The sequence below is a fragment of the Carassius carassius genome, chromosome 50 (genome assembly GCF_963082965.1).
Source record: "Carassius carassius chromosome 50, fCarCar2.1, whole genome shotgun sequence".
NCBI classification, from domain to species: domain Eukaryota; kingdom Metazoa; phylum Chordata; class Actinopteri; order Cypriniformes; family Cyprinidae; genus Carassius; species Carassius carassius.
In genome coordinates this window covers 5572408-5599508 of record NC_081804.1, presented here as the reverse complement: position 1 = coordinate 5599508, position 27101 = coordinate 5572408, and the positions used below count along the sequence as shown (strand labels likewise).

General features: G+C 38.3%; 1 protein-coding gene across 1 annotated transcript in view; it reads left to right on the top strand.

Annotated features, from left to right (window-relative positions):
* The window catches only part of LOC132133717 (low-density lipoprotein receptor-related protein 5-like), a 76122-nt gene that overhangs the window by 29530 nt on the left and 19491 nt on the right, over positions 1-27101 (top strand). The window contains exons 4-8 of the mRNA XM_059546638.1: positions 12-209; positions 4900-5096; positions 6853-6984; positions 9065-9461; positions 9566-9737. Coding sequence (XP_059402621.1) covers positions 12-209; positions 4900-5096; positions 6853-6984; positions 9065-9461; positions 9566-9737 — 1096 coding nt within the window. The remainder of the gene's footprint in view (positions 1-11; positions 210-4899; positions 5097-6852; positions 6985-9064; positions 9462-9565; positions 9738-27101) is intronic.

Below are 27101 nucleotides of genomic sequence, written 5' to 3'. Positions count from 1 at the left end.
TTTTCTTTCAGGTACTTGTATTGGACCGACTGGGGGGAGGAGCCAAGAATAGAAAGGGCGGGAATGGACGGCTGCAGTCGACAAATCATTGTCCAGACGCAAATCTACTGGCCCAATGGACTGACCATCGACCTTAAGGAGCAGAAACTCTACTGGGCGGATGCAAAGCTCAGCTTCATCCACAGGGCCAACTTGGACGGAACAGCTCGGTCAGTTTCCTCATTCTTTCACACTTATTCTCAATTCATCTCCTTGTATTTCTTTCCCTTTCCCATCCGGATTGAAGCAGAATGGTATGTCTGTGGCCCAATCCAAACACCCCCTCCCTACTTCCACCCACTCTTAACTTGAGATGACCTCCGTACCATATACCACTGTTACCCGATCCAGCCTGGCATTATAGGTATGATTTGGGCCCCCCAGCCAAAGGGTTACATTTCCTTTTGTGTATGTAAGATTTTGTAGTAACTTCAATAAAGAAAGGTATGTCAGACCCTCTGCTATGTTAAGATTTGCATTGCTAGTCGATCTGCAGGAGTCGTATGGTCTGACTTGGCCTGTAATCCAGCAGATGTCATTGAAGGAGAAACCAGAAAATCATCGAGACGTTTGATAATTGGTTCTCAATCTTTCATAACACACTGTAAAAAATGAATCATGGGTCTTGTAATTTTCATTAAAAAAAATAAGGTGATAGTTAAAAATAATGTGTGGATTACATTAAAGAAATTGTGATTCAGTGTTGTATAGAAAATAATGTGGACTTTTTACTAATAAAATCAAGAGATGTGTTTTCCTCATTTTTTTTTTTTAAGGAGACAGTTTTGGTGCTTGAATTGGGGAACTGATTAAACTAAAGTAATTAAGGAAAGAAGGCTGCCTATTTATTTTAAGAGAATTAGCTCAATTTTGCAGTTTTATTTTAGAGGTGATATTGAAATTGAAATTAAATGCTACTTTATGTTTTTGAGTGAAGGGAAGCATCTTTTAATGTTTAATGTTCAGTTACATTTGACTTTTTAAGAGTTTCTGTAACATTGAAGTTTCAATTGCACAGTGCAATCGTTACCATTGTGCAGAAGAGTAGAGCTTGTGGATATGGATCCTACTCTTCTAAGGCATTAAACCTTGTTTAATGAGCAGTAGCTTTGCTAGTGCAGTACTTTTCAGCATTTCTCAAGTATTTTCCTACTTGAGCTGATTGGCTGTATACAGTCTTGTAAATGTATAAAATAACAAAATACAAACAGACCTAATTTAAAATCACAGACTTTTGAGAATAAACTTAAAATAAATGAGCACATTTCCCTAATTATAAATATAAATATATTTATATATAAATATAAATATATATAATTATATAAGTGTCATAGATTAATTAATTTAGGAGATTTCACATGATTTATTCAGGTAGATTCCATTAAAAAAATGGAAAAGCCTGAAAAACTACTAAAAAATATTATGTGTAATATTGTTACCATAATTTCTTTTTAAGTAAATAGCTCATTAGATTTTTTACAGTGTAATAAAAAATATTAGATTAAAGTGTCATTGCTAGTATACCAAAAAAGACAGTTTAAAGTGGTTATTTTTATTTTTTTGTCATACCCATTCATACAGTTCTCAATCTGAAAAGTTATTTTTGAATTATTAAATTAATAGTTTGCTGCTTTATTTTAAGTAGCATTTCTAGACTGCTAAAAGACAGATCATTAAAATATACAAAATGTATTACTTTAATTCTGTTATTTTAATAAATAATAGATTTTATATGGAATAAAATATAATTTAAATAAATAATTGTATTATATTTAAGTTATTTGTAATGGTTGGTTCCTTTATTTTTAAATCATATCCTCAGTTTTCTACTAAAAAATTACATGTAGTTTTCTTTTTGTTTGTTTGTTTGTTTATTGCTTGTTTTCCCACAGAATTTTGTGTTTACTCTCAAGTAATAATTTACTTTGCTTGGTTATTCTTCATTCTTCTCAAAAACAACACAAAGCATCTAGTGTACGTACTTCTGTCAAAGATCTTTTTGTTTAATAGCCTTTTCAGTTTGCTGGCTTCAAACAACCCTGTTACTACCAAGAGTGCGTCAAAAGCTGTGAAAAATCTGTTTGTAATTACCTTTCCAGAGTGCTGACCCCCCTGCACCACCCCTCCCCCATTCCGCTGTTCGTCACACACTGTTAAAAATCAGGAGGGTGAACAATATGTCTAGCTCTTTCATGCACGCTCACACACACAGACGCCCCCAACCTAACCAGGAAAATGTATCCGCTCATGACACTACAGCTCGGTGATTGATGAGCGACGCTTCTCTGAATACTGTGGCACTATGGTTCTGAACACTTGTTGCTTTGATCCGCTCCTGTTTATTTATGTCCAGTGATTCAGAAGGCCGCCGTTCGGCCGGACAAACGCGACACACGGCACTCCGATGGACTCCAAGGAAACTTCACTTAATAAGGGCAGCTGTGCTGTTAGAGAATGGGATGACTCCCTACTAACGACCAAAACAGATGCGGAGTTACAGGTCGATGACAGCCTGATTTGTTTAATTCCCCCCTTCTTCTTGGAAAAGAAGTCCTACGGGCCCCCAAAAGGGGGTGTGGGGGGGTGGTTCGGTTTTCGCATGAGCTCCAGATTTCCTGAAGGGTCTAAAAAAGTCCTCCGTTGATGTTGTTGGCCTGTTGTTGTGGTCTTAAATTCCCTTTCTATATGCCTTTTGGAAAGACTAATACCTGTAAGGCTCTCATGTCTTTGAAATTAAGACATGTACGAAAAGCAGAGTCCTTAACTAACATTTACTGGAATTATTTCCCATATAAAGAATTCCAACTGGATTCATAAAGCTAGCTGGCTTGGAATGTGTGTTCCCTGCTGAAAGACTAGACATTCAAAGCTGGTCTATACCCATCAGTGCTAGTCTAACTGGTCGACCAGCATGGTTATGAACACATGAAACCTGATGACCATATGTGTGTGTATATATATATATATATATATATATATATATATATATATATATATATATATATATATGTATATATATATATATATATGTATATGTATGTATGTATACAGTTAAAATTAGTGGGGTCTAAACCAATGAAATTTACATTTTTGGCAGAAATACACTACTGTTAAAAAGTTAAAGGGTTAGTTCATCCAAAAATGAAAATTGTCATTAATGACTCACCATCATGTTGTTCCAAACCCATAAGACCTTCGTTTATCTTCGGAACACAGTTCAAGATATTTTAGATTTAGTCCGAGAGCTTTCTGTCCCTCCATTGAAAATGTATGTATGGTATACTGTCCACAGGGGCGGACTGGCCATCTGGAGCTCCGGGAAATGTGTATATATATATATATATATATATATATATATATATATATATATATATATATATATATTTAAATGACGGAAATCCATAATATTACATCTCTTTTCTACGCAAATGGATGAGTGAGTTGATCGCGCGGCCGCGGCCGACAAGGAGTGTGTTTCGTTTGCATGTAAGTGTTTTGCCCTCCCTCCCTGTTTAGTTTGGTCTACTACGTATCTTGAAACACGCCCCCTTTCACGTCGTCTAATTTACAGAGAGAGAGAGAGACAGATTTATCCGGTACAGCGAATTTCTCTAAGCAGCAGACCACTGTATACGTTCACTTAAAACATAACCGACTGTGTTTACAAGAATACTTGCAGAGACAGTTATTTTGAGATAATAGTGTGTGTATGTGTTCATTCAGAAGTTACGATACGCGAAAGATGAAAGCCGAAATGCTGCTCACATCGCGTGCTTTGAACGAGTGTGCGCAAGCTTCGAATGCGCGCAAATTGTTTAAAACGCTTGAATTGGCAAGATTTAGAAACAAGTGCAAACGATCAACTACGATCCGTTTCACCCCTTCAAGCGCGTGAGCAACGCGAATCAAGTTAGGAATTTTAGATCACTATTCAAGATAGTCCGTCAGGCAGGATGGTGATATATTTTGGAGCCCGACTGGAAAACACAATAGCCCCGGGACGTCGGGCTAGCGATTTTGCGAGCCCTGTACCTCAGAACTATCCAGTTTGTGAACCATTGGTTTCCACACTGGTTTCGTTCAACAAAATAAATCATTATTTTAAAAGATTGACTCAAAGGAATCATCTGTTCACGAATCGGATCATGAACTTGTATTAAAGAGCCAAAGATGATCTATTATTGAACATCTCAAATGAATAAAGACTTCAAGTTCATCTGTAAAGCACATAAAGCTATCGTTTGAGATTATAAACTTCTATTTCATGCATGATTCGTATGGATCTGTTAACTGAATGCAAAGTGTGAGTTCTAGGAGAATGTTTGTGTCGTGATGAGCATGTATTGCTCACTAGGACTTGCTAAATGAACAGCTGCTGCATGCAGGTTATGTTTTTTTTTCAACGGAGGATCAGTTGCCCTATTGGTTAAAATCCCCAAACTGTTTACTTAAATATTAAATTAATAAATGACATCCATGTCCAGAAAGGTAATAAAAACATCATCAAAGTAGTCCATGTGACATCAGAGGGTCAGTTAGAATTTGTTGAAGCATCAAAAATACATTTTGGTCCAAAAATAACAAAAATTACAACTTTATTCAGCATTGTCTCTTCTTGGTCTGTTGTGAACGCGCTCACAACACTGCAGTGGCGCCGTTGATGTATGATGCTGCTGACGTGTTATCTTTGGTATTGGGCGCACCAGAAAGCACGTCAGCAGTGTCATACATCAACAGCGCCACTGCAGTGTTGTGAACACTGTCATGGATCACTTTAAGAGCATTTAACATCAAAATGCAGTATATATGTCGGTAATTTAAGAAGAGTGTGTGTTTACATATATGTGTTGACGGTTACAGGGAGGCCGTTGTGGAGGGTTCCCTCACTCACCCGTTTGCCCTCACTCTTTATGAAGAGACGCTCTACTGGACAGACTGGCAGACCCGATCCATCCATGCCTGCAACAAACATAGCGGAGAGAATCGGAGAGAAATTCTCAGTGGCATTTACTCGCCGATGGACATCCAGGTGCTGGGCCAAGAGCGGCAGCCTAACAGTGAGTCTACACATCTCAAAAACTCACAAAACTGGTTGATAGATGGTTGGGTTTTTGTCAAACCAAAACAAAATAGACATGTTATCCCAGGACCCATGAGGTTTAAGTGCTGGCCTTTAGATTCAGACTATTTTGAAGCTCTAATACACATCAAATTTTCACAAAGCATGTTTGTGAAGGGACAGTACTGTTCAATGTAGGTCTCAGGTTGCCTCGAGAGAGCCTTCAAATTCCGTGTTTAATTTTTTAGGTCGTACTTTCAGCACTTACTGTACTGCCTCTTTGTAAAAGTGTCGGTCTTTTGGCCCATGAGGCAATCTGGGGAGAATAGTTCTCAGGGAATGAAATTTTTCAAGTGTCCTGCATTCCACTCTGAACAAATAAACACAGTTCCTCAGTGGAGACGGGGAACAGCCCCAGCACAGTCCCACCCCCACCTTAGTCTGTGTGTGTGTGTGTGTGTGTGTGTGTGTGTATGTGTGTGTGTGAGGATGTGGGTGTGGATTGCTTCAAAACATTTAACAGCCTGCAAAGACCCCACTAGGTAAGTGTTTGTTGTGTTGGAGGTAAGAAAATAAAGAGAGGATGAAGCAACCATCATACAAACAAACAATGAAGATCTAGACCAGTGATTTCAACAAGGGTGGTTCTAGTAGGTTCCAATGGGTACTTGGAAGAAAATGTTGTTTTTTGTTAAATGTAAATATCTAATATAATAGATAACAGCAATTGTAAAAGATTACAATAAATGTTTGTAATTAATAATTTAACCATGATCTGTTAGTGAGGATGACACTCTTATTTATCAGCAATAATAAAGTAATAAATAATATTGTATATCATTAATTATATATTTTAAATATATGTATTTGTATTATAAAAGCATTATACTTTGTCCTCCAAAATATGCCTGTATTGGTATTTTTTGAATTTCCTGTGGAGCAGTCATCAGTCAGTGTGCTGGGCAGACACTGCATCTGCGAGCAGCACGGAGGAGAGGGGGATAACAAGTGTTGGGTCAGGGCCGTCTATGTTTTCCTGACGGAGCTACGACAAACAGAGCATGACCTGGTGGAAATGGAAAAACCTGTTACAGGAAATAAAATGTTTTGCTGCCACCTGCTTTTGTTCAAGGGCTGAATTTTGTTTGGGAACTGAGCAATGCTGTTTTTGACTTTTCTGATCTGTCGTGCTACAGGTGAAGAGGAAGTTCATAGCTGTTTGATGCCAAATAACGCATCATGTGAGCAGACTCTCAGTCTCAAAAGAGTTTCCCACAAATAACACATTATTAAGTAAGGTAAAAGTAAAGTAAAATTGCACATTAGATCTCTTTATTTCAGTCTCTCCTAGACATTAATGTTAATACATTGAGACAGTTCTTTAAATCGTCTTCTTTTGAGATTTTTAGATTTGCCTTGATAATAACCATTTGACCTAAATTAAGTACAGCATAACTAAGACACAAAAACTTAACTATGTTAAGTTTCCTTAGCAATAAAAGAGCAGGGTTAATGCATTCACGCCGTGATAATTTATATACCAGACCAATATACAATATAATTCAGTGCTCTGATGCATTAATCATCTGATGAACTTTCTCAAAATAAGGTGGGAATTTGGTGAAACATTCACACACTCTTTAGATCACTGTGTTTTCTGGTCATTTCTTAACTAGGAGGTCAATGCTCTTTGCAGTAATGTCTAATAAACAACAGTTTTATAGATTTCCTCTTTCCTTGTCATTGCTCCACAGTTCAAACTCCATGCAGTGAAAGAAACGGAGGCTGTTCCCATCTGTGTCTCCTCTCCCCCATGCCGCCCTTCTATAGCTGTGCTTGTCCAACTGGGGTTAAGCTCAAAGAGGATGGAAAGACTTGTCGACCAGGTATAAAAAGCATGCTGATTTGAATGCTTAAAATTTTTTTTTTCCACAGAATTCATGATTCAGATAGATCTGGCTGCTTTTCTATGAAGGGGCATGGAATGGTTTGTTGCATTTGTAATTTTATTATCATGTCCCTGCTCTCGAGCATAAAATTAGATTTTTATGAACTGTGGCCTTTCATGGGCTGGTTTTGGTATGAGGATTGGCATACTGTGCATCTATAAAACATTTGCATGCAGTCCCGCACAGAAGACCATGACAGAGACTAATGCTTGACAGATGGTGGTTCATTTGAGTTTACAATTTAGTCAAAATCACTCTCCTCTGATTCAGCAATCATGAATCATAACCTTGTTCCATAACAGCTGACACATTTCACTCCTTTTTCTCTCTGTCATGAGAGTTTTAGCCTAGATGAAGAGCTGGTAGACCTACTTTGGGGTCCCATGTCAAGGGGCTGACTGGGTAAGTCAAAGGTTTGTGCATTTAAGTCCAGTTTAGAAAATGCCCCTTTGCTCATTGTAAAGTCATCATGGGAACCCCAGGGAATTAAAAAATTACATTTACCCGGTCTGGAAAAGTCATGCCAATAGATAAAATCTTAGAAGGCATGAAAATTATCCATTTAAAAATCATTCTTTCAAAAATATATTTTTTCCATTGAAACGACTAACCGGTTGTCTGAACCATTAATAAGCTGCTTGGTCAGAATTTGTAAACAAATGATAATCAAATTTTACTTTTAATAAAAAGAGATTCATTGGTGGAATTTTGTATGAATTATAGTAATTGTAGTAGAGTAAATTGAGGACAGCAGAAAGATCCAGACATATTTGTATGTCCAAAAATGACTTGTACAAAGCAAAATGCATTTCACTAATTTCAATTGAATGCATTTGTCCTTTTATTCTTGATGAGGATGTACATTAAGGGCTACTAAAATCAGGCTTCAACCCCTGGCTTGCTTGGTTTTTTTCCCACCCTCTCCAGATCAGAATTGTCCATCATATCTGTGCACCCAGCCTGTTAATGAAAATAAAAAAATACTTTCACCCCTTCCCAAGTCGCTGTGCCTTTCTATTTGAATTTAGAACTCCTTCAAAATTGAGGCAGTGTATTCTCAGGCCAGGAAACAATGAGGAGTAATCTTCAAGCCTTCATTCCATTGGCGCAATTGAAACATGGAGCTGTGCAGTGTTGTGGACAGGGGAGGTTGTCTGGCCAACTGAAACCTATTCCTACTGACCTCAGGATTAAGCAACTCTCCTAAAAAGTTGACAACTAATCAGAACAAACAATAGACCTTTGTACTGGACTTTCATTAGCAACAAGGCAAGGGCAGGAGTGGATCCAGTAGGACGAAGGATTACCATGAGCAAGCGTCAACACCTCATACTTATTTAGCTTGGGTGGCTAAATTGAAGGCATTTGTTTTGGTTTTGTCAGATGTCCACTCACTTTGATAACATGCGAGGCAGAACGAAGGACAAATTAAAACCAAAAGAAGCCAAAAAAAAAGCACAAGAAACCCTAGAGGAGCTGTTTTTTCCTCTTCTTATTGGTGTCAGCGCTGATGGATGTCACTACTTATTGGGTGCCTTGGACCGCAGCTGGTGTTGTGGGTATTGGAGCGTGCTCGGTTACAAAGAGAGATTAAATAAGGACAAGGTTGGACCTAATTGCTTCCACAGATTGGGTCTAGACAGATTCTGCTGTTGGTATTTAAACCTGGCATGCGTTTTTCGTAATGAAGCAATGCGATCTTGCAGTGCACTGTCTGCAGGGACAACTCTGCAATTCATGCTACTATTTGCTACTGTCAGACTCTGTTTTCTTTGACGAGTTGAATCTGTGCCCTAGGCACAGTAGTACTCTTAATACACATATTTGTAGACCTTTTTTGTAAATGTTTTTTTTTTTTTTTTTTGAGTTATTGCTGTCCTAATTAAAGTAGACAGTGCAGGTCAAAGGCCATGGCATCTCTGGTCCCTGATGAATCTTTTGCAGGACTGTCAAAAGAGCAGATGACTCTGTTGTTCTTATGCTCAGCCATTAAAGCAAACCTCAATCTTATCCCCAGGGGCGGAACAGGTGCTTCTACTAGCTCGCCGCACCGACCTTCGGCGGATATCCCTGGACTTACCTGACTTCACAGACATCGTCTTACAAGTCAGTGACATCCGGCATGCAATTGCCATCGACTATGACCCAGTGGAAGGCTACGTATACTGGACGGATGACGAGGTGAGGGCCATCCGCCGTGCCCGAATAGATGGAAGTGACGCCCATACTCTGGTCACCAGTGAGATCAACCATCCTGATGGAATTGCGGTGGACTGGGTGGCACGTAATCTCTACTGGACGGACACAGGCACCGATCGCATCGAGGTAACCAGACTCAATGGCACTTCTCGACGCATCCTCATATCTGAAAACCTGGACGAACCGCGAGCCATCGTGTTGGATCCCATAAATGGGTACAGAAGTTATGCACTTCGTTTTAATGTCATTTCTGAGATCTCTAAGTGGAGTCTTTCTGAATTAGCATGTAATTTACCCTCTTCTTGTTGCTGTTATGCAGATACATGTACTGGACTGACTGGGGTGAGGTGCCCAAGATCGAACGAGCAAACCTGGATGGCATGGACAGGGTTGTGCTGATCAACACCTCCCTTGGTTGGCCCAACGGTTTAGCCATTGACTACATCGCAGGAAAGCTTTACTGGGGCGATGCCAAAACAGACAAAATTGAGGTAAGTCAGCTAACATTTTACTTTAAAGGGGAAATGTGCGGTTGTGTCACCTTGTTGCAATGTTTGCTCATTAGATTTCCTTTCACTAGAAGCATATACGAGTAGCTTTGAAATTTTATGGTGTTCCATGGCTGAATTCAGACTCAAGCTTTGATGCTGGTTGAATAGTCTGAGTATGTGGAGTAATGAAAGGGATCCTGAGGACTGTTGGAGAGTCCAAGGGCGAATTCCTTGTTGAAAGTGAGCAGTTAGTCCTTCAAGTGTTTCCCTGAAGTGATCATCATATGTACACTTTGCTAGTAGCCTTTTGGAAGGCATTCCTTGAAAAGATCTAGTTGTTTTTTCAAAACATCCATTTGAATATCGCCCCCTTCCTGTTGTGAGAACAATTGCAGTTTGGAAGATACTCGAGAGTAGTGAGATATCCGTGAGACTTGAGAGAGCACATTGAGTGCACATTCTTCATTGACATTGAGGTTTATCAAGTTGTTGTTTCAGTGTGAAGTGTTTTTGGAATCTGATGCTGATTGTGCAATCTTAAAAAAAAAAAAGGGACACCAGACATCCGGTCAGTTCCCGCACTTTTGTTTTTGTTTGAAGACCCAACCATTGTGAAACCTCAAGCATATCTGAAAGGATTTCTTTTGAAGGGTTTCATGTTTAGATGTAATATTTTCAGTTTCTAGCGTTCGGTACGTACCTCAGACCAAATGTCTTGAATTATTCTGTTGTAATTTCTCACCGTATGTTTTTGTTTCCTTCGTGTCTGTTCTTTTGTGGCACAGGCTTCATGGTCTGGGCGTTTTCGTGGTTTTGGCATTGTGTACTTAGTCAGCTACCTGTAGGCACAGGTCCCTGGGTGTCATAATACAGAGGTTTTTCATTCAGTCAGTATGCCTGAAAGACTGTCGTGTAAACACAAAAGAAGCTAAGGAAACATCCCCCTCTTATTTTCTCGTGCTCGTTTGCTTTTCTTCTCACGCTGACTCTCAACAACCTTTCCAAACATGGCTCTCTCAATATCTGTCTATAGTTTGACCAATAATCTCTGATATGTAGACATAAATATATATATATATATATATATATATATATATATATATATATATATATATATATATATATATATATATATATATATACACATGACTGTTCGGTACTTACCTCGTTTTTTGACGTTACGGTTTTGGTAGAGGTAAAACTAAACAAAATTGTTTTTGTTTTTTTTAAGTAAACAGTGGTTTACTGAACAAATTGCTCTTTCTTTATAAAAAAAATATTTTTTCACAGTGCCTCTCATAATTGTTTCATAACAGATTTATTTAAACATTAAATAAGACATCACTAACAAGTAAAGTAAAATATAATGAGTATATGGTCTAATATTTCGCTAGACGTCATTTATAGGACACTAATGAGCTGTTGACACGGATGACTGCCTGAGGTAATGAAATGCTATGTGACATTTTGTTTATTGGCGTCTTTCTTTGATCCAGAATTATTATTATTATTATAGTTTTTTTTTTTATGACAGCTGCAACAAGATTCAATTTGTTAAGATTAGTTAATGCATTCATAATACAGGTATCCAATGTTAATTATTACAGTTTCAGTGTTATAAATGTATTTTTATATGTAGAAGTTAATGTTAACCTATATTAATAAATGCTGTAAAGATATTGTTATTTGTTAGTGGAGGTCCTAAATGCATTGACTTATGTTATCAAATTTGACAAATTATATACTTTATGGCTCAAACTGGAACTGCATAACAATACAGTCAATCAAGTTTTGTCTAGGTTCATAAACCTGTTAACCTACCTAAAGCGGCAACTTTAGGTAAGAGCTCTCAAACGGTGCATTTAAAGGGTAAGTATTATTTATGGATGCACTGAACTCCCAGCGAGTTTGCGGACGGCCAGCAAAATGCCATCACAACTAGCCTGTTTGTAACCCAAGGCTTTTTTTTTTTTTTTAATCTGCCAGGTTCCCTGCTGTGGCGTTTAAAGAGAAGGGGCAGTAGGACAGGCGGGCCTAGGGTGAACAGCAGGGCAAGGGTGACCTAAAAACCACCACGACTCAGCGCGAGTCCCTGTTTGTGTGCACTCTGCTTTACTCTCTCTTTGAGATGCAGAAGTGTTTTCTGTGGCCGTCAAAGGGAGGAGCGAGGTGGTGTTTTTCTGCGTTAAAGCTGGGCTGAATGAGTTGAGGATTAGGGCACTCCTGCTGACAGATCGAGCTCTGTAAAAGGCCAGATGCTCATTGAAGTCCACGTGCAACACCTTCTAGAATAATCCTCTCCCAAACAACCCAATGGATAACTGCAGAGCACTGGTACTCCCTTTTAAAACTGAGTTATTTGCGATTGTATTTTTGCTAATATCAAAACAGGTTTTAATAAAAACTTTGTATAATTGAATGATGGCATTCTCGCATTTTCCTCAAGAAAGAGAGTTGTGGAAAATGATTATATTTGCAGCGTAGGTTTTGTGATCAGTTCAACCATCCAGCAATAGAAAGACGATTTTTTTTGGAAAATCACCATTTGGTCGCTCACCATCACCCAGGATCATTGTATTGTTTAGAGGTTGCTATTTCTTACTTCAAGAGATTTAATAAAGAGCTCAGTTAGATTTCAGCTACAACCTTGTCTCAGATGTTTCTCCCTAAAATTCCTTGGGAGAAATAAAAATAGACACTGATAAGATCTTTGTAGCTGTGAAATTAACCTAGATAGCATAGCTCAGATAAATTTGCATAGCTCAGATAATTCTCTGAAACTCTAGAAGAGACACTTGTGAGATTACTGGGGTCGTTTTCTTAAGAGAAAAATCTTTGACGTACAAGATGCGAGCAGAAGTCTCTATTTAATTTACTTGCTATAACGGAGAAACAGTTGAGATATTAAAGAGATCTCATTTGTGGTTGTCTGTGGCAACCATTAAGGCCCTTTCACACCAAGAATGATAACTATAAAGATAACTATATTAGCATCCACACTATCGGACAATATCGTCTGTTTATTAGTGTTCCTGTGGCTCAAATGGTAGAGCATTGCGTTAGCAGCGCAAGGTTGTGGGTTCGATTCCCAGGGAACGCATGTTAGGTAAAAAATGTTAGCCTGAATGCTCTGTAAGTCGCTTTGGATAAAAGCGTCTGCTAAATGCATAAATTTAATTTAATTTCAATTTAATTTATTCTAAATGCACACTCGTCTGCTGCTTTAAATTCTCAAGCTCTGATTGGCTGTCAATGTTTTTATAGTTCATCAGCTGGAAAAAAAATTGTTCTGAAAGTGATTCTAACTATATCGTATAGAAGACTTCGTTCATTTAATCTCATTACCATGTAAAAGAAACAATTAAGATATTAAAAAGCCTTGTTTGTGATTTTTTTTTTCTGCTCCTTGGGAAGTATTTTGAAGAGATATTCAGGATGCACTCTTTCTCCAGCCCGACTGAGGAGGGAAGCCCTGTGGTCATGTGTTCAGAGCTGACCCCCTGCCTACTCCAGAACAAAAGCTGCACAGAATAGAGGCGAAATCTTGCAGAGGTCCTCTTCCATCCACGCACACCACCCCACCCCTGCACCAGATGAACTTTTTGGGTGGCTGCACTGCATTCCCCAGCCTCCTAGCAGCTGACAAGTGTCTTCTGTTCTCCTTTCTCATAAGGGTTCTTCAGATTCACCTTAATGGAGGCGGAGGCCATTCTTTAGCTGGCCCACTTACCCGCTGAAAGGAAGAAAAGCCCTTGAAGTGCTAATCGGCCGAGTTGCAGCACGGCCCATCCATCAGTAGTTTCTCATTAAAGAATTTCTTTTTTGCATAGTGATGCTCGCTTACCTCATTTCGGCTGCCCTTTTTGTTTTGAAAGGGCTGATTCTGGACTGCCTCTGAACAGAGTCACATTTACACGTTACTGTTTGCCTTTTTTTTTCATCTGCCTGGTTCCTCTTGTTAGATGGTGGGTGTGAGGGAGGGTGGCTCTTTTTTAGGAGCTGAAAGCAACATTAAGTTTTAAATGAGGAGTTTTGAAAAGTGCCTTCTGGCATTTGGAATGTGGCTGCTCACTGCCTGAATGGTTATAAATAGAGGAATGGAGGCTTTCAGGACCTCCTCCCTCCCTCTTGCCTTCTTGCTTCCCCCTCTTTAACACGGCTGGTGATAGGCCTGGTCTGAAAGGGCTTTTTTTTACCTTCCTCTTTGAAAAGTTGAATTGCATTTGGGGCAGAGGACAATTCCATTGTTAATTTTTCTAGTTTGTGAAAGGACCATGTAGCAGTTTCTCCAGCCTTTTTTTGACACGATTTCTGGTTTGAAGTGTTTATTTATCGTATATGGCTGTCCTATTTGGATTTACAGGGATATATCAAAAAATGTATATTCTGTCATTTACCTTCATTTTGTTCTTTGTCCTTACAGTTTTCTTCCTTTTCTGAAATATGGTAATGGTATTAACAAAGTCATTATAAAGTACTTTCTGTGGCACACAACAGGAGAAATATCAAAGGCTTGTCTGGTCACTCTTTTCCATACAGTTGAAATTAATCAAGACCGAAGCTTTTAAACATCAAAAAAAGATCCAAAAGCGCCGATTTCTTCCAAGTGTGTGAGAAACAGACCAATATTTAGTCATTATTCGCAGAAAATCGTGAATATATTAAAGTTGTCTCATTTCAAACTACGCATTTGTTGACCGCATGAGTCATTATTTAAGAAAATAAATAGTTACATTGCAAAGAAAGAAATGACAGTAATTTACACCTTAAGGGGAATGACAGTCAGTTTTCTTATGTTTTTCCCTTAAATAAGACATCCTTTATGATGTATGCCGTCGACAAATGTAAACCTCCGGAATCTAAATGATTCATTCGTGAAGAATCATTTTTAAGTGGACTACTTCTTTAATGATGTAAATTGCACTTAAAAATGATTTTATCTTTCCATTTGACTACATAGAAGCAGATCCAAGGATGTTTGTATTTGCTGTCAACCTCCAACTGGTGTTTCAGGTTCACAGCCTGTTCTCTTAAATAACCGAAAGATGGTTTTGAATGTGTGCCAATAACATCCCCTTTCATCTCAGGTCCTGTATGTCTGAAAAAAAGGCTTGATTATTGGCACTTGCACCGGAAGGTTTTTTCTTTAAACGGTATGGGAATTGTGGGGCTTTCATTTCTGTTGCTCTTGCCGTGTGTTTTTCACCTCTTTTTTGAGTGGTCAGATTCACCCCCTCCTTCATCCCGCCCCTTTGAACCCTTTAGAAGTCGCCGCAGACCCTCTCAATTCACCCCCTCAGTGTAGAGATGTTTAAGATAACTCATTTGACTGATGTGCCGTCTCTGCTGTAGAAAGTCCCCTGCATTGTGGGCCAGTTATGTAGATTCTGCTTTCACCGAGTCTTTTGAGACTCTGATTGCGAAGTGCCATGGGTGCCCTCTGGGTTCCCATGAAGACAAATATGTAGAACAGAATGAAGCAGAACTTGCGTGAAACATGAGGGCTATTTTGAGGGTCATCTCAAGCAGAGATGTTAATATTGTTGAGTTTGTACACTGGTTTGAAGAGGACATCGCAGGGTAGTTTGCTGCAACTGTTCTGTTTGCGGTACATACATATATATATATATATATATATATATATATATAGTGAAGCATATTTTTATATTATTTTTATATTCATAGATTTGTTGTTATTAGTATATATATAATATTCTTTTCTTAATTTATTTGTATAATAATATAATAAAATTAAATAAAATTGAATTTGTGTGTTTTTTTTCAGTATATTTGTTCTGTATACTGTCCATAGCTACATTCATCCTTTTATCCCTTTCCTAAAAGTCTTAATTTTCCTTTTAATAAAGCCATTTGACTACAATGAATCCCGAAGTGCATTTTGATGGCCCTTCAGTATGGCAGCACCGTGACCGTGAAAAGCAACAGCTTGAAAGAGGGCTTTATTTGTGGCAGTATGATGTGAGGTGGCCGAGGGCTCGTCTGCTGATGGATGCTGGCAAAAAAAACATTAGTGTGAAGAGGATCATTAATGCTTTTTTTTCTAAAGTCCCCCCAGAGCGTTTGCACCAATGGCCCTGGCACATTGTGGCCAGCGGGAGCCGTGAAACTTGATTTGCGCAGGGTTTTTACAGTGAGGGGCCTCTCACTAAAACATTGGCCATGCTAATGATTGCTCCTTTGTGTATGAGTTAGCGGCACATCCAAGGCCCATCAGAGCGATGGCTGTTTAGATTTGGACTGTAGTGGTAGAATAAACTGCTTTGAAGAGCACCGCTTACATGCGGTTCGTACAGGTGATCAGCGGTGGACGAAGTACACAAATCAAGTACTTGAGTAAAAGTACAGATACGTATAGTAAAATATTACTCCAGTAAAAGTACTCCTTTTTCAATTTCACTCAAGTAAAAAAAAATACAAAAGAACTAAATTTATGTACTTAAGTAAAAAAGTACTCAAAGATAGATGTTTGCAAATTTATATAGGTTACTTTATTTAATTTTATATTAGCACATGTTTTTTTTTATAATCCTGCTGCTCAAAATACCTGGGATTTTTTCCAAAATAACCACTATAATAACCACTAATGATTTTTTCCTTCTCAAACCTTGTCTGTGGTGTAAAAACACCCCTGGCCAAACGGGGTGCATCTCTTCCCACTTTGATAATTACTGTAGTTACCATGTTCTGAACATCACATCCTTTCTTTTCTCCCCAGATGTAATCTATATATAAATATATATATATATATATATATATATATATATATATATATATATATAGGTGGTTGAATAAAAATATTTGGACATTATTTATAAGTTACCTCAAGTTAGCACCAGCAAGCTTGTTAGCTAGACAGTTAGCATCAGCTAACAATATTTATTTATTTTCAGTACGGTTATGAATAAACATTCATGTCTGTCTACTCGTCTAGTTAATCCAAACAATATAACGTTACTGTTGATAAACAATATAAAAACAGTTGTCACATAGGACATGGTAGCATTTTAATAAAACTGTTAATATTACGGCAGCGGGGAAATTGAACATGCATGAGTTATTTTATTTAATCTGTGTTAGTTTAGTGGTTACTTTATTTATTTATTTTTTACCTAAAACACCGAGACGCTGATTGATGTGTCTGCATCGTCTGCACTCAAGCATTTCAGTGGGCTTAAATAGATCACTCTTTACAGCGGATTTAGTTCCCAAACAACTGACAATTTTGACCTAAACATGATTTTCAGTTACAATAATTAATCCTAAATTTTAACATTAGTAACTTACTTTTAGCAACATCAGACGCACACGCACTCACAAGATCTCCCGGTTCTTACTTCTGTAGACTCGCACTAAACGGTTCATTTGAATCAGTGAGTGGTCGACTCCAGAACAGCTGCAATCGGATAATTCTAATTCATAAATGAATCATTTGGTGCGATTAGCGATCCGATTTAAAAGTTTATTTTGAAGAGACTCAGTTCGTTCATGATGAATCAGACACCGCTTCTGCTTGTGGAAGCACGTGATATATGATAGGGAGTAGAGCCCGACCGATATATCGGCCGGCCGATATTATCGGCCGATATAAGCTAACTGCATTTAAATCGGCATCGGCATTTATAACGGCCGATGAAACATGAGAAACAGAGTCTCATGCTTCACTCATGTTATGAGTGTTGCATAGTGTGCCCACCAGAGGGAGCTCTGCAGCTCCAGAGTTAACAACAGCGCCAGAAGTCCACTACAGAAGAAAGCGATCAGCCAAGGAGATGAAGGAGATGTAACTTACTGTTTTGACGGTGAGTCTGTCGTTCGTCATGTGAAATGATTGTAGATTTAGTTCATACCCTGTATATAAAAACTGTGTGGTAGTTCTAGCTAACGGTCCTATCATTATCACTTCTAAATATTCTGTAACATCACTTACAGCCGCTAATGCATTGCTATATTAGATTAGCCACAAACCTAATACCATGTTTATCAGTGGAAGAGCGCGAACGTTAATAGGAGGTCAAACTATAACGTTAGCGTTTAACTTATTCTTATTCTATTGCGGTGTGTTTCCCACCTAATGACCGCGTAATTGAGCCTTTCACACAGGACGCGGTATGCACGGCGCTTGCCGCTGGGTTCAGCATTGCCCTTCAGATACAACGCGATTTGCGCTGCGCTATGGCGTAGGCGGAGTTTTAAAAACGTTTAGCGGGATCTCTTTCATAGTCTGTTGTTCCTTCTTTCGGTCAGCAGCAAACATGTATCTGTCCCGTTGTAAGAAGCGAGCGATAGCGCTAGTCCTGCTGATGAGAATTAAGAGAGAAGCAAGGAAGAAGAGGCTACCCTCAGGTCCAGAGAACAATTTGGTGAATTCAGGCTGGTTACGTTACTCTAACGCTAATAGCTTTCTTTTTAGCAGGCCCCTTAAATGCTTGCTATTAACTTGTTTGAAGGTGGTTCTTCTCAAAATTGACAGCGGTGTGTTCATGACACTAACGTTAACCATTCAACTTCGAATTGATTCCGTAATCTTCCGGTAATAGTAGGCAAGACGATGTTCTGTGAGAGCAAATATAGTGTAGTTACAGTAACTACAATAGGTGCGTCAGAAATGATTAAACCAGAGGGGACATGTAAATAAATGTGAGCTGAACTAGCGCTTTTTTTTTTTTTACATATTGTTTCAAAGCACATTTACAGACATTACAGGAAAATGTTGAAATAATATTGTTAAATATAAGTAGGTAATACCTATTGCTTGACAAATAAAAAAATATATATATTTCTCATTTTTGCCTATGTATGAGATCCCAGTTTATTATTATTATAATTCTAATGATGACATGAGTAATGATACATGGTGATATTATTAATACACATGCTTATTCTTTCTCTGTCTCTCTTTCTGCCTACAGATGGCTGAAAAAGGTGAATGCTGTAGCAGCAAAGTGTGGGACTACTTCTGCAAATACTTTAACTTTAGTATTATAATTTATTTAATGTACACACACAGACTGTTAAAACCAGCTTCAACTGGAAGAAAGTAAAAGTGTTAAATGTTTAAAACCAGACTGTTTCTTGATCATTAAAAAATATATACTTTTGATGTGCAATTGTTTAGTCATTGAGACTGTAATCTAAGGCTTTTTTTTTTTTAACATAATCCATTCTGGAAAATGGTTTATACAGCCCACATACATAGAACAGGCAGATATTTTGCTATTGAATGTTGTGTAAGTGCAGTTTATAGGAAATGGGTCTAATATCCAGATTATTTTTAAAATCAAAATATCGGCTTATAAATCGGCTCTTTTCGAGTTAATATCGGCATCGGCCCCCAAAAATCCATATCGGTCGGGCTCTAATAGGGAGTAACGATATGTATGAAATGTAGTGAAATTAAAAGTACAATCTTATGCTTTGGAATGTAGTGAAGTAAAGGTAAAAGTTACTCAAAATAAAACTACTCCAGTAAAGTACAGATATTTGTATTAAAAATGTACTTAAGTAGTAAAGCTTCTACGTTACTGTCCACCACTGCAGGTGATGGATGTCCCACACAAGTCTGCCAGATATCCAGAGAACTTCCTTCATAGGTTTTGGTTCTTTTGCTATTTTAGGACCTTTGAAATTACTGAAATCATTTGGCAAAGTGATTTGGAAATGTAATGTGGTCAAGACCTGTCTGGAAATACTTTTACCCCTGAAAATAATTGCACACCTTAGAACTTCTGTCAGCCAATCAGATTCAAGCATTCAACTGCCCTCAAAGAATAATCTGTAATATTGGGCATAAAAAAGTTAACAGTGCCAATGCCCATGACGTAAGTAAGGCGACTGGCCTCCTCTGTAGTTTTCTCACTAGAATTCACTCAAATGCAGCAGAATTGCAAGTTTGCACTTCTTTGCAGGCCAAATCCAGCCAGTGGTAGTCCAAGCCAAACAGCAGTATAGTTAATTGCCTGGTAACAGTTTGTTGCTGTTGATGGCTGTTTCACTATGAGGTCTTCTTAAACTTTGATGTTTCAGGCTCCAAGGACACACGGTTTCACTTGAATTATAGGGGTATAAAAGACACCTGACTTTCATAATATGTTCCATCTCCTGTGGCCAGCGCTGCACACATTATCCAGCAATTCTTTCACTCATGCAGTTTTTTTAGTAATTTTTAGAAAACAAATGCGCTCAAATGTAAGATTTTTACAGGCCAACAGGGCTTTGATGGACTGCAGAAACGCTCAAAATTGCTCTTAAGTGTGATGACTTAGAAGAATAGATGTTTGTGTGTGCATAAAGCGTTTTATGTGTAAGTAATGGCTACATTTTAAAAGGCCATCAAGTTGGTTTGCCTTGAAAAAGGGCCATTAGCATTTGTTTAGAGCACAGCGCTAGGTTTACAGTATTGTGACGTCCATACTTACTATAACGTTACCTTGTAGACCTCCATGGTGGTTTGCACTGCTTGGAGAAAATAATAGGAAACCAAATTCAAAATCTTTCTTTTCTGCTAGAGGTTCACTAGAGGTTTAGACATCCGTTCTACAATATACCTTTTCCAATATTCACAATGAAAATATTTGTGGGAAGGATGAATTATTTTTTGATGCTGTATCTTGTTTTTTTTAAACGTATCACTACAGATCGCACACTTTTAAGGTAAAGTTCAAAGACCTGTGTAACTTCGGAAACTATTTTTGGCACAGCATAACAAATCGATCAGTCCGTTTTAAAACACTGGGCAGTTCAGGTGGATCATGCGGCTAGATAATCATCTTTACGTATGAACAAGTATATTGCAACTGCATGCAATAACGGCAGATTGCATTAATGCACCTGTGTTCCACCATGCACATTGTTGAGCTGATTTTAAGGCTTATCATTATTGTGCAATAGATAAGCCATTTCTAACAATATATGACCTAATTTAATCTTTATGATGTTATTACCTGCTGCTATTATGTTTATCATATTTTGTAAGTGTAAATTTTTTGCATTCCCCGAATTAAAAAGCAGTAGTTAAGATTTGATCAGATTGCTTGTAAACATTATAAAGTCCAGTTTCTAAGCTTTCATGCAACACTGAAAGGTTTAAAGCACAAAAAATCGATTTCATCGACTACAAAATGCTGTTTATTATCACTTAAGATTATTGGCCTAGAAATGTTATATGGGTGCCTCAAGCTTTGCAGGCAGATTCTCTTTCTCTCTCTCTCTCTCTCTCTCTCTCTCTCTCTCTCTCTCTCTCTCACATTACAAGTGAGACTTGTCATAGTGTATCGTAAACTCGGCCTGGTTTCACTCAGCTGTCCTGGTTGTTCCTGTCCTGTAGCTCGGTTATTGCCACCACAATCCGTCTCATTTCCTGAGGGATGTACGCCACTGTCCCACATCTGTCAGCGGGAGGGTGGTAAAGGGGAAGTACGCCCAGCTCTCAGCTCCTGTTCTGGAGATGTTCACGGATTATTAACATTATACAGCAGCGGTTGTCCCAGTGTTTAGTTTTTTTTAAGCAGCAGCAGTGTTGTGGTAAGCAGTCATCGGCAGCTGTCGACTCGCAATGCATCCCATATGTAACCCAGAGAAAACACATTGTTTCTGAATTTACAGCCAATTTAGGCACCATTTCAACTTGTAGCTTTCTGGTTGGGTTAGACAAACCGTTGTCTGTCCCAGGCAGAGCAGCACACTACTGCAGACAGATCAAGGTGGGAACATTTAAGGCTTACGTGAGTCAGAAAACATTACAAGTCCATTGCTTTCAGTCAGGGTGGTGCGCCGCAGGAGTTTGTAATGCACAGTCATGTGACCAAAACTTTAACGAAACACACTCCGCTAAACTGGGAAATGAATATTGTCATTCACTCGCCCTTATGTTGGTCAAAACATATTAGACTTTGGCTGATCTACAAAACACAAATAAAGATATTTTTTAATGAAACCCGAGAGGTTTCCATCCCTTTATTGACAGTCTAGAGCCCCTTTCACACTGCCATTCCAGCAAATACACGGGTAAAGTGTTCCGGCAATTGTTCCCGGGTCGCTAGATTTTGCACTTTCACACTGCCAGTGATTACCCGGGATATGCGCATGCTTTCACACACAACCCGTAAAGATCCCGTAACGACACGTGACATCAGGGCGTGACGTGTAATGTACGAGTCGAAAACATTAGCCAGTTTCACTGAAGCAAGCGAACGATCTCGGCGTCAGCGTGGATAGTGAGGAGCAAACTGATCTCTGCTTCATTACAGTTTGCACAGATTTTTTCGTTGCGAACGTTGATCTTCCTTCAAAACAGCCGGTAAAAGAGTCGCGGGATTACGAGCGTCATCCTTTCGACACGGCATTAGATCTGGCTTTTGTTCACACAGCGCTCGCCCCGGGTTGAACCCGGCAATGATACTAGGTCCCCGACCCGGGTTCAATGCCGGAATCAATCCCGCAAAGTGGTTGCTTTCACACAGAAGGCGACCCGGCAATGTTCCGGCAATATGCCGGGTCCGACGTGCAGTGTGAAAGGGGCTTAAAAATGTAAAAAGGTAACTAAAAATGTCCAAAGCTTTACGTGGTAAAACAAATTCATATGTATCAAGCAGTTTAATCCAAGCATCGTGAAGAGATACAAGGATCACTTTATATGATGAACCACAATTGTAATCCCTTTAACTTCATAAATTTAGGGAATTGTAGGATTATGGATGACAAGAGAATTTGTATTGCTTTATTGATATTTAACATTGATATAATTTTTCGGACTTTTACTTTTTTGTAGTGTATTGGTTGAGCAGAGAGAATATTATTAGGTTTATTTGTTTTCGATGCTTCATCGCTGTCACATTTATATAAACTTAGATGTAGCATTTATGGCAGTTTAGGTAAGATGAATGCTTTCCTCTCGACTGTCTGACCTTCTCATCTTACTGCTCTTTGTCAAAAACATAAGAGCTCCACTCCCCGAGTCCGGGGCGTCTGAGGTTTTTTTTATTTTTTCAAAAGTAGCATTGGGCATCTCCAAAAAAAAAAATGTTAGATATCCACCGGATGTTGATATATTTACTTATGTTGTCCTGTTTATGAACTACGTAAACAGGATACAAGCATTTTTGTGAGGTTGGTCTACATGTCTCCTTAAATCCAGAGATGGTGCCAGCAAGATTCAGTGGTATTACACCCAAATGGAAATGGAAATGTCACAGACTAAAAAAAAAACCTAGTGTTTAACATGTTAAATTTAATTTAAATTTCAGTTTACATTGGTCTGGCTTTTGTTTTTGTCTTCAAACCTTTAGAACACATATTTGGCAAGATAAAATATTTAAAATATCACTTTTGTCTATCAAGATGTCCAAACGTGGCTCTTATAATAAATATCAGAGACGGACTGTGTACCATGCTGATTTCTGTTGTATGCTGTCAGTTCAGGCCATGGGAATGATAACTTCCCTCTCAGGACTGCAGTAGCCCGTGGGAGCTGTCAGCGAGCGGATGACCTGCAGGAACATGAGTCAATATTTTTGCAATTTCACAACCATCAAGTTGCATCTTTCATTCACCTTTTGATCCACCAGCGCTTCTCATCGGGAACTTTCTCAGCGCTTGTCTCCATGAGCTCAAGCAAATTCAGAGGAAGGGCAGACGCAGCGGAGAGCAGAATGGCAAGACATGAGGATTTGGACTTTTGGGTTAAAAAAAAAGAGAGTAGCAGAGCAGCCGATCATTCTGTTTCAATTAAGGCTGTGCTGTTCTTGGCCTATGCAAGCATCAACAGATGAAAAGATAATATCATCCACACACAGCTGAGTCGGCCTGTCAGAAGAGCTGGCCAAACCTCAGGTGAAATCGTATGATGTTTCAAAGCTCACGCAGAAAGGGGAGGTTATTTTGCAGGAATTTATTCTCGACTGGGCAATTGAAAAAATCTGGCAGGAGACTCCTCGGGGTTTGGCATCCAAAGTGGATGTGTTTACTCTGTGTTACAAGGTTTCACATCTTGTTGACGCATGAACACAAAAAAAAAAAAAAAAAAACAGATGTCCCACTCTTATTTTCCCCATCCAATTTAATATTTTTTATTATGTGTTTTTTATGACAGACGCACTTTCTCAATTTATATGTTGTTTATTATTTAATAGTAAATAAAATATGGATTTATTTTCTTTTTAATTCTCTCTATTAAAAAATAATAAATTTATGCATTTTTAGCATAGAATTCAACTTTTTGCGGACACTCACACCATGAAAGTCATGAAAAGCAATCCTAATGCAATAAACAGCCTTTATGAGATTAGCATTTCTGTATTGTACTTCGAAATGTTTTTTGATGAGCTCAGCCTTCATTTAATTCTGTTGTGTCCTTTGCTCTTTTTCAGTAGCTCTGTGTTTTCAGAGGCCTTGCTGTCACCTCGTTTGCCTTCATATTGAATTTGCATGGCACCCTGGTGCCAGGACACTTTTTACAATATGGCTTTGACGAAAAAAAAAACAATGCATCTTGACTTTTTGGGGGGGGCTTTGTTGTATACGTTTTATGTTTTTCCACATCAAAATTAGGGTTTGCACTCTGTATTCTCAGCGCATAATTCTCTGTGAAGTGAAAAAAAAGTCAAAGGGAAAAAAGACACACCCTTCCTTCAGTTTCGATGGCCATGTCTAATTGTCTTTCTAGAAAATGAATAGCATTTTTGTAAGCGAGAAGAAAGCCTCCTGCTGACAGGAGCACCATCAAAGTGCAAGTTTCTGTGGTACAATTTATTAGCCAGGCTGTTTATTTAGCAGTGTGAAAAACGGAATATTTTGAAATTACCACAAATATCATTTTTTGTTTTATTTTTAAATTATTCTGTTAAATCATTTTTTTATCATTATTAATTATTTTAATTATTTATCATTATTCATAACTGATTCAAAAGTTTGTGATTGGTAGGATATTTAATATTAAATTTTTAATAATTTTTCATATTTATTTTTAATTTTAAGACCAAGGCTGCATTTATTTGATTATAAAGCAGATATTGTGAAATATGATTACATTTTAAAATAACTGGTTTTCTGTTTGAATATATTTTGAAATGTATTTTATTTCTGTGATGCAAAGTAGAATTTTCTGCATCTTTACCAGTCTTCAATGTCACACGATCCTTCAGAAATTTTTCTAATATGCTGATTTGCTGCTCAAGAAACATATATTCCTACTTATCCATGTTGAAAACAGTTGTTCTGCTTAATATTTTTACATTTTCATTTTTATAATATATGTATATGTTTTTATACATATGTAATGATTTTCATTAGAAATAACGAATAATACTTCCGGTAGATGCTTTTTTTCATTATTATTATTATTTTATTTTTTTTTAACATATTGATATAATTGATAGATATGTATTCAGAAAATATAAAGAACTATTTCAGTTTTTATTTTTGCATTTGTTTATTCCTGTTCGCTTCACCAAAAGCACATTCAGCTTCTCTGGAAGTGTTCTATATCCAACAAGTTTTTAGCATTGTATCTAAAATCTCAGTCATCAGTCCCCCAGAGTCTGCTTTTGTGTGTTTGGGTGACCTCCAGAGACCTTCCGGTGTTTGCTGGGGTCTAAAGGGGGTCCGGCAGCTGGCCGCTCCTTATACACACACAGCCTCTGTGTGCACTGGCAGCCATGCGTTTCTATGGGCCTCACCTTCCCCCCCGTCAGTTTCCCCTCATTTCACTCTCCCATCCCCCCTTAAACTCTCCAGAAATACTCCAGAAACTTTGCTGGGGCTCTAGATTGATCAGTTACAAACTTGATCTCTTGTACGAACATTTTTGATTTTGCAAGAGATCAGCAAAGTAGTTTTGTAGCACTCCACCCTTTCGCTTATACTCAATTCCCACTGAAACAAGCAAGCTAGTTTGATTTCATAGAACAGGATTTGAGGAATGCTGCTGGGATGCAATGGTGGAGTGGACAGGAGGGGTCAGTGCAAGAGGAACAATGTCCAGCGCTGTGCAGAAAAAGGAAACCGATGTGGCAAGGTATGCCATCCAATAAAACTCCTGATTACACAAGTGGAAAGAATTCCTATTTCACTTAAAGGCGGCTATAGGGAAATTGGGCCAAACCTTTTTTAAATTTTATTTTTTGGCTGAAGCTTTGGAAAACTATATGTGTTTAAAACCTTGTAAGATTGTGTATCCCACAAAGTTAGTTTTTGAAAAATGTTAAAACAGTAGAATTGGGTCGGTAGATTATTAAATTATTCCTTTTTTTTTAGTTTTTGAAAGAAGTCTGTTCTTTGATCAAAAATTCAGTACACATGTGAAATATTTTTCTAATTCAAAATCACTTTTCTATTTTAATAGGTTTTTAAATATAACTTTTACTTGGGATGGCTAAGCTGAATTTTCAGCATCATTTCTCCAGTCTTCAGTGTCACATGACTTTTCGTTCATTTGTAGAGAACCACACAGGATGTCTTACAGGCCTCCAGAAAGGTCCATGGGTATGTTTTGTGTCTCCGCTCTTCATTGTGTGCCATAGAAACACAATTTTGTCACTTCATGTGTCAGTGGCTTTGTGAAGGAGGTGGGAAAAACCAAACACTTTTGTAGTCTGGAGCCCCTCCTCCTTTGAAAACCCCGTCGTGGCCTTTTCAGAAGACAGAAGGCAGCTTGAAACGCATGTTCATATCACCTCCTTAGGAAAAAAAGATATTGTGGTGGTACTGTGGTATAGTGAGGTGTCAGATTTTGTGTAAGTTCTGGCCCATCTCATCATGTTTCTCTCCTTCATGCAGTGCTGTAGGCCTCTAACCTTACTCCAGGGTTGAGAAAAGTCTGCATCCCGCAGGAAGGCGCCCAGATTAAACCCTCGAGACGTCTATGTGTTAGGAGGAGTGTAAGAAAAATGCACCATTGTGGTTTCAGCCCACTGTCTGTGTCTGTTAGCATTCCTCCAGAGTGTCAGCGCCTCCGCTGTCTCAAACTGTGAGGAAAGAGGAGGCTTTCACAACAACTGTAACTTACCTTCCCATCTCTTTCCCTTCTTCAAGTACCAAAACACCACAAACCATGCACAAGACCACCTTCTCTGTTAAAGAGACTTCTACATTTCATGTATGTTTATATATATATATATACACAGTTAATTCTGCTCTGAATTTAATATTTTTTGGAACAGTAGAAGGGTTTTGCACAGTATACATACTACATTCTGCTAGAATACTACACGTAGTAAAATCATATGCTGTTCCTGCATAGGCTTTACTTTCTCAGAGGTGGCAAATATACCAGCTTCCCTCCCAACCCCCCACAAGATTCCACCATAGTGCTGAAATTACTGAGAAAGGAAGGTGCTAATTTAAAATAAT